Below are 8,907 nucleotides of genomic sequence, written 5' to 3'. Positions count from 1 at the left end.
GGACCTCCAGGAATGGGTAATGGGAGCTGCACTACCAGCTGGACCCTCCAGGAATGGGTAATGGGAGCTGAGTACCAGCTGGACCTTCCAGCAATGGGTAATGGGAGCTGCAGTGCCAGCTGGACCTCCAGAAATGGGTAACGGGAGCTGAGTACCAGCTGGAACCTCCAGGAATGGGTAATGGGAGCTGAGTACCAGCTAGACCCTCCAGGAATGGGTAATGGGAGCTGAAGTACCAGCTGGACCTCTAGAAATGGGTAATGGGAGGTGCAGGGCCAGCTGGACCTCCAGCAATGGGTAATTGGAGCTGAGTAGCAGCTGGACCTCCAGCAATGAGTAATGGGAGCTCAGTACCAGCTGGACCCTCCAGCAAAGGGAAATGTGTCCAGGACAGACAGTCAGTGGCAGTGGGGGCGAGAGATGCCCATGTGCCTTTGGGCCACCCAGACAGCAATTCCAAACCAGGTGGCCTCAAACCCCTCGGATCCATAGTGGCCGTGGGGGATTGGTGATTGAGAGTCAGCGACAGAGAGGGGAGGAGGGTCCTCTACTCTGCTGCCCACCAGGACACCCCCCACCCCAGACCCTCCACCAGCTGGGGAACAAGGAGAGGCTTCTGGAAGAAATGTGTCCCCCAACCCCCAGGCTCCACCCACCACAGACTCCAGCTTTGCGGTGGATGGAAGGGAATCAGCCCTTCGTGAACGAGAGATGGGGTGGGTTAACCCTGACCGCACTCATAGGGAGATCTGGACTGGGACTTGTGAAAAACTTTCTAAGTGGAGGAAAATGGACCTTCTGTTGTGTTGTTTTCATAGGGCCATAAAGATGGCAGCGGCCATAAACCGGTGAGTGAAACTGCCTTCCAATGTCCGTCCTGTAGCTTAACCCTAAAATGCCCTGCAGAAGAGTGCAACGCAAAGATAAACTTGGTCCAGGTGGGGCTGGGATGGAGGAGATGGGGATCTGGGTCCCAGAGGATGGAGGGATCCCAAGAATACGAGCAGGTCAGTGGGTAGGACTCCCAAGAACCCCATCTGGGTGGGGACGCCCTTGTCCTGACCACTTATGCCCTACTGGCTGAAGTGAGTTACATTCATTGTATGCAGCTGATCTTCACATTGTGTTCCTCTGCCATCCATCCTGGGTCAAGACAAATTTTCATTGAATGTCTGAGGATATTGTTTCTTTCTTCAAAATGCCTCTGAGATAGATCATTAAATGACTTTGGTGTGATATTTTCTCAGTCTCCTCACCTCTCTGACCCTCAATATCCTCCCTCCTAAAATGAGGGTGTTCAGTATGGGGATCTTAACGTCCCTTTTAGGTCTCTCTGTTTAGGGTCTCTATGAGTCGGAATCGACTAGATGGTTTCATTTATGGTGCAAATGGTGAACGAGCTCAGCTGCTAAACAAAAGCTTGGAGGTTTGAGTCCACTCAGAGGCGCCTCGGAAGAAAGACCTGGTGCTCTATTTCTAAAAAGTTAGCCACTGAAAACCCTATAGAGCACAGTTCTACTCTAACACACTTGGGTCATCATGAGTCAGAGTCAACTTAATGGAAACTTTTTGTTTGCTTGTTTACGGATCTATCAAGAAGCCCTGTTGGGTAAGCACTTGGCTGCTAACCAAAATGTTGGTGGTTCATATGTACCCGGCAGCTCTGAGGGAAAAAGAGCTCTGCGGAGTGATCTGTTTCCATAAAGATTACAGCAAGAAAACCCTTTGGGGCAGTTTTACTCTGCCTCGTGGGGCCTTTACGAGTCCAAATCCACTCAATGGCACCCCAACAACAACGAAAACATGGGTATACCAGTACTCATTCACTGCCCCAGCATGGTTTCTGTATCTGTATTTACACTCCTACGGGCCCCAGGAATGGTTATCTGGTGAATGAATAAAACATTCACTGCGGTTGTTCACTCCAACCTTCCTGCAAACATTTCAGCATGTAAAAATGTACATTAATGTTAAGAACTGCATGTTTCTAAATAACAATAAGATCCAGTAATAGGATTTAAAGGTGTTGCTTTGTTAACAGAATTTCTCTTTCCTTCTATGATTTTCATGCCTAGATTGACAAAGCGTGGTTTTAAATCTTGTTAATTTCAGCTGTGCAATTTAAAAGACTTCTTTCTCTGCCGTCCTGTCTTTTCACAACCTAAGTGGTAACTACTGTCATCTTTCTGTGTTTATCCAAAGATTCCTATTCCTGGTAATTTGGGAAATAAGCACAGCTTTTCAATCAACCCAACAGCAAGATACACGGTCAGAATCAGAACTGCAAACTCCCGGATCCTTCATTGGGGTCCCTGGAGCGAGCCTGTAGAGTTTGGTGAGTGTGCTCAGAGCGTGTTCCCTGGAGGGAAAGGGCCATGCTGGGTGGACATCAGGGGCAGCTGTGACATCTGACACTACTGGGGGAGACAGATGTTAGAGAGAGAGATAGATAGATAGAGAGAGGGATAGAGAGATGGATGGATGGATGGATGGATAAATAGGTAGGTAGATAGATGATAGATAGGTAGGTAGATGATAGACAGATAGATAGATAATAGATAGACTCACAGATGATAGATAATAGATAGGCAGATAGATAGATAGATAATAGATAGGTAGATAGACCATGGATAGACTGATAGATGATAGATGGATGGATGGATGGATGGATAGATAGGTAGGTAGATGATAAACGGACTGATAGATGATAGATGGACAGACAGACAGATACAAATGGATGGATAGAAGAGATAGACGGATGGATAGATAACTAGGTAGATGAGAAAATAGAGATGTGTGTCTACACAAAAGTACATTCATGTAATTCCTATTCCTCCCTCAGGAGGGTCCGGGAAGTGAGCCCCTAGAGTTCGGTAAGTGGGCTGCAAGAGGAGTGTGTTTACTTGGAGGCAAGCACCCTGCTGGGTGGACATCAGGGGCAGCTGTGACGTGTGAACTAGCCAGGAAATGAACTAGCCGTGCGTTGACACTTGATCATAGATGTGTGCCTTGCGTTTCACGCTCTCTCGACAGGCTTTGAAGAAGGAGAAGCCAGCCCCAAGTACGTCTATGTACTGGTGGTCCTGGGGACCCTCCTCGGCGCCCTGCTCATTGGGTTTCTTTTTAAAAGGTAACACTGCCAGCAATGTGGGACTTTTCAGGGTTAAACCTAGAACTACCATGTGACGAGCAATCTCACTCCTGGGTGTAGGGTTGAAAACAGATACAAGAGAATTGAAAACAGATACATGGGCACCAAGGTTCATGGCAGCACTATTCATAATAGACAGAAGGTGGAAACAACCAAGTGTCAGCCAACAGACGAATGGATACACACGATGGGGTCCATCCACACAACGCAATATGCCTCAGCCGTAAAGACAGAGCCTGGTGGCGCAGTGCTTAAGAGCTCGGCTGCTAACCAAAAGGTCGGCAGTTGGAATTCATCAGCCGCTCCTTGGAACCCTGCGGGGCAGTTCTGCTCTGTCCTCTAGGGTTGCTATGAGTCTGAATCAACTTGACGGCAATGGGTTGGGTTTTTTTGGTTTATGAAGAGAAATGAAGTTTGGATACATGCTACAGCATGGATGAACTTTGACTCCTTATGCTGAGCAGAATAAGTCAGACACAAAAGGACAGCCAAAGATTAGACAGCCCCATAAAACAAAACGAGACTAATGGGGCACAACAGTCCAGGGACAAAGACTAGAAGGCAGGAGGGGACAGGAAAGCTGGTAATGGGGAACCCAAGGCTGAGAAGGGACAGTGTTGACATGTCGTGGGATTGTTAACCCATTGTCATAAAACAATATGTGTTCTGTTTTTAAAAAGAAATACAGCCTTGGAAACTCTATGGGGCAGTTCTACTGTGTCGCATGGGGTCACTGTGAGTCAGAATGGACTCCATGGCACCCAACAACCACACCAGGTAATGTCAGGAAGGCCAGACACAGACACACGGCTTTGTGGCACATCCACGTGTTGACATGTCACACATCCCTACAGGCGCCAGAAATATCAAAGGGATCGTTGATAAGTAAGACACTGAAGTTGGCAACAAGAAAGGGGCTGTTAGCCCCACAATCTTTTCTTAAATAATTTGTTGCTGTGAGTTGCTGTCAAGTGAAGACACCCTTTTAGCTCAGTAGTGAAGTCACTCCCAAGGTTCACTCTTCAGCCAGAGATTAGACAGCCCCATAAAACAAAATGGCACTGATGAGGCACAGCAGTCCAAGAACAAAGACTAGAAGGCAGAAGGGGACAGGAAAGCTGGTGACAGAGATCCCAAGGTTGAGAAAGGACAGTGTTGACATGTCATGGGGTTGTTAACCATTGTCATAGGGCAATACGCATACTAACTGCTTAATGAGAAACTGTTTGTTCTGTAAACCTTTATTAAAAAAAAAAAGACAAAAGCTGTATGATCTCACTTATCTGAAATACTTAGAACAGAGAAATGCACAGAGAGGAGAGTACATTGGTGGTGACCAGGGACTTGGGGGAGAGGAGAATGGGCGGTACAGCTGAAGGGGGACTGAGTTCTGTCTGAGCTGGTGGAAGACTTTTGGGAATGGATGGCGGTGATGGCGGCACAACAGAGTGAGTGTAATTAATGCCGCTGAACTGGGTGCACTCAAAAAGTGGTTACCATGGCAAATGTTCTGTGGGGTGTGTGTGTGTGTGTGTGCGTGTGTGTGTGTGTGGTGGTGGTGGTGGTGGTGGTGGTGGTTGCTGTTGATTCCAACTCATGGGGACCCCGTGTGTTACAAGGCAGAACTGCTCCATAGGGTTTTCTTGGCTGTAATCTTCATGGAAGCAGATCACCAGGCCTTTCTTCTGCAACATCGCTGGGTGGGTTCCAATCACCAGCCTTTAGGTTAGCAGTAGAGCACAAACCATTTGTACAACCTTAGTACAAATGTGTGTATGCATAATATAATACAGTGTTGTGTTATATATTATATTATTGTTACATTACATTACACTGCACTGCACGACACTGCATTATATTATATTACATTATATTACAATACATTACATTACATTATATTATATCACATTATATTTGGACCAATAAGCAACATCCTGATAAATGTAGAAAAGACTGAAGTTGTCAAGGATTTCATTTTACTTGGATCCACAATCCACACCCATGGAAGCAGCAGTCAAGAAATCAAACAGGAAGCAGCAGTCAAGAAATCAAACAGCACATTGCATTGGGCAAATCTGCTGCAAAAGACCTCTTCAAAGTGTTAAAAAGCAAAGATGTCACTTGGAGGACTAAGGCATGCCTGACCCGAGCCATGGTATTTTTCAGTCACCTCATACACATGCAAAAGCTGAACAATGAATAAGGAAGACCGAAGAAGAATTGATGCCTTTGAATTACGGTGTTGGTGAAGAATAGTGAATATACCACGGACTGCCAAAAGAACAAATCTGTCTTGGAAGAAGTACAACCAGAATGCTTCTTAGAAGCAAGGATGGCGAGACTTTGTCTCGCATACTTTGGACATATTGTCAGGAGGGATCAGTCCCTGGAGAAGGACATCATGCTTAGTAAAGTACAGAGTCAGCAAAAAAGAGGAAGATCCTCAACAGATGGATTGACCCAGTGGCCTCAACAGTGGGCTCAAGCATAACAACAATCATCAGGATGGCGCAGGACCAGGCAGCGTTTCGTTCTGTGCTGCATGCCGAGCAGAGTGGCAGGCGGAGGCGTGTAGAGCTGGATCAAAACCATCTGTTGTTAGCTGCCACTCTGGGGCTTTCTAACCTTTTAATGGCAGGGACGCCTGGGTTCGGCCAAGCTGCCATGACTGCCATGTACCCCTTTCCATCCCTGTGCCCAAAGGACTTAGAATTCTACAAAGATTCCTCACGGGCATCACCATGTATCCTTCTGTTGTTGTTAGTTGCTGTCGAGTCATTTCCCACTCAAGGCGATCCCACGTGTGCAGAGCAGAGCTGTGCTCCATAGGGTTTTCAAGGCCGTGACTTTTCGGAAGCAGATCACCAGCTCTTTCTTCTGAGGTGCCCCCGGGTGGACTCGAACCTCTAACCTTTCAATCAGCAGCCGAGCACGTTAACCATTGTGCCACCCAAGGCCTCCATGGACCCGTCGTAGCTCCTAGTGTCTCCGTTATCCAGGTATTTGGTCTTTCTGTGATTCTTAAATGAAGCTGTTCTGAAGGTTTAGGGCCGGGTGTTGTTAAGATGGCACAGCACAATGTGACCAGGTGGGACATGAAGACGCTGGGGCATCCAGACCTTCTCTTCACCCCTTTCTTGGTGCCACTAGGTTCCTCGTGATGCACGCTTTATTCCCTCCAATTCCGAAGATCAAAGATAAACTGAACGACAACCAGGAAACAGGCCTGCAGGTGAATGGGGGCGGGCAGAGGAACATGGGAAGGGGAGAGCAGTAATCCCTGTGGTCCCCTTAATGCCCCCCCACCATGTGGACCATAGCACCATCACTCATTGTGGCCGGAATCCTGGGTCCTGCTCAAGGACCTTCCTCTGGGGTCAGAGGTGGGGTCTTCTCTATGAGCTGTGTCTGGGGAAGCTGAGAGAGAGAGAGGAGTAGAGAGACAGAGAGAGAGGATGGGAGAGAGTGGGGAGAAGGAAGAGAGGGGACTACAAAGAAGAGAGAGAGACGAGGGGAAGGGAAGAAAGGAAGAGAAAGAGGAGAGAGAGACAGAGCGGGTGTGACAGAGACACAGAGACAGACAGAGACTGAGAGAGATATGAGAGAGAAAGAGAGGAGGGGGAAAGAGAAGAGAGAAGGGGCTACAGAGGAGAGAGAGAGGGAAGGGGAAAAAGAGTAACAGAGAGAGCTAAAAAGACAGAGAGAGGGACAGAGACACAGGGAGACAGATCGACAGACAGAGAGAGAGATAGAGAAGCAGAAGAGAGACAGAGGAGTAGGGAAACAGAGAAAAAGACAGCAGAGAGAGAGAGGAGAACACAGATACAGGGAGACAGACAGAGAGATAGAGAAGCAGAGAGAGAGAGAGCTCAGATCCGGCCTTGTGGGGGTGACCAGCGTGGCTGGAGGAGGACAGCACAGGCTCACCTCTGCCCCGAGAACCCATTTGTCACACCGTCCTGCCCCAGCCCAGGGCTGCCTTCCACGGGCTGTCCCCCAGAGTGCCCCTCAGTCCTCCCCCCACCACTGTCCCTCCATTGCCTCCAGCTGTGCTGACCCCCTGCAGGCACCACTTTCCCTGGCCGACACTCCCCAGTCCACTCTCTGCCCTGACCTCCGGGGCCCACCCAGCCCAGCCCCAGGCCCTGCCATTTTGTCCCTCCTCGACCTCCAAGCCCTCTGTGGCCTCAGGGCCTTTGCACTGGCTGTGCCCACTCGGGATCTCACTTCCCACAGCGGCTCCTGAACTTCCTTCAGGGGTCAGCTTAAACGTCTCCCTCAGGGGACACACATGCAGCAGTTCACAACACTCTGGGCTTGTTCAACACCCCACGCCCGCTCTCCCTCCTCCCCAGGTCAGCTGGAACGAGCTTATGCCGGGCACAGGAAAAGCTGAGAATGAAGAGGTCATCACGGTGGAAGAAGTCGCGTGAGCCTCAGCCGCCCCAGTGAGATGTGAATCTACCCATACCTCCACCCCGAGACTCCCAGAACTTGTGTTTCTATCATGTTTTGTGGCTTTATGCAGTTTTCTATTTTTTTACTTATAAAAATGTGACATTCTACAGAGATGCTTGGAATCCTAGAGACCATTCAATCCCCTTCGAACCTGATGACATAAATCTCAGCCTAGATCCTCCACAAAGAGCTTGTTGTTGTTTTGTTAATTGCCTTCAAGTCGGCTCCAACTCATGGCGACCCCACGCACAACAGAATGAAACACTGCCCGGTCCTGCGCCACCTTCACGATCGTTGGTCTGCTCAAGTCCTTTGTTAAGGCCACTGTGTATTTTGAGTGAGTTCCAGCCGAGGGGGCTCATCTTCCAGCTCTATATCGAACGAAGTTCTGTTGTGATCCGTAGGGTTTTCGTTGGCTGATTTTCATAAGTAGATGGCGAGGTCTTTCTTCCTAGTCTGTTTTAGTCTGGAAGCTCTGCCTAAACCTGTCCACCATGGGTCACCCTGCTGGTATTCGATATACCAGTAGTATAGCTTCCAGCATCACAGCAACACACAAGCCACCACAGTGCAACACACTGACAGATGGAGGGTCCGGCTGGATGGGGCTATGACGTCCACTCAGTGCTCAGGGGCAGATGGACACCCAGCCACTTGTCTCTGGCCGGGCGAAAGGCTGGTGCAGATGCTTGTGGGCAGGACTGCAGATGGGGAGCAGAAGGCTGTTCTTTGTTCGCCGGGAGATAGCTGCTACAGAAACTGGAGGAACTTGTTTGCCTCCTCACCATTGCTCAACAGGAGGGCCCAGGCAGCCTAGCTGGGGTGGGAGGGTGCAGCTAGTCTCACCCCAGAGGCAACAGAGTCCTGTCTCTACCTATGTTTTCTTAAGGCCTTCAACTGATTGCACCAGGCCCACCCACATTATGGAGGGTGATCGTCTTTACTAGGAGTCAACTGATTTAACAGTTGTTGTCGGGTGTTGTTGTATCCATTTCAGCTCATACAACCTCATCGGATGGAGTTGAACTGCCCAACAGAGTTTGTCTGTTTGTTTTTAATACACCTTCTTCTTATTTATCCACTATCTTGTCATCTGACGTTCTGCATTTACGACAATAGTAAAAAATTTACCGACTACTTTGCACATTAATGATGTACATCTGACGATAACAAATGCTGAGGTGTGAGATGAGAGTAATGCTACCTGTGATGGTTAAAGTTATGTGTCAGCTTGGCTGGACCATGATTGTCAGTGGTTTGGCAGTTATGTAATGATGTCGTTTGGCAGTTATGTAATG

At 48.6% G+C, this 8,907-nt stretch overlaps 1 protein-coding gene across 3 annotated transcripts in view; it reads left to right on the top strand.

The window, feature by feature from the left end:
* LOC101359572 (granulocyte-macrophage colony-stimulating factor receptor subunit alpha) overlaps nt 1–7,852 on the top strand; it is a 23,690-nt gene extending 15,838 nt beyond the window's left edge. For 2 of the 3 annotated variants that reach the window (XM_023739474.1, XM_023739475.1), the window contains exons 8-12: nt 819–848; nt 2,203–2,335; nt 3,034–3,130; nt 6,302–6,383; nt 7,507–7,840. In XM_023739474.1, the coding sequence (XP_023595242.1) occupies nt 819–848; nt 2,203–2,335; nt 3,034–3,130; nt 6,302–6,383; nt 7,507–7,584 (420 nt within the window). In that variant the 3' untranslated portion in view covers nt 7,585–7,840. Of the gene's footprint in view, nt 1–818; nt 849–2,202; nt 2,336–3,033; nt 3,131–6,301; nt 6,384–7,506 lie in introns of all 3 variants that reach the window. The other variant, XM_023739476.1, reaches the window with a different exon arrangement.
* The last annotated feature ends 1,055 nt before the right edge of the window (nt 7,853–8,907 follow it).

Source organism: Trichechus manatus, unplaced genomic scaffold, assembly GCF_000243295.1.
Source record: "Trichechus manatus latirostris isolate Lorelei unplaced genomic scaffold, TriManLat1.0 scaffold00134, whole genome shotgun sequence".
NCBI lineage: Eukaryota > Metazoa > Chordata > Mammalia > Sirenia > Trichechidae > Trichechus > Trichechus manatus.
This window is presented reverse-complemented; position numbering and strand designations above follow the sequence as displayed.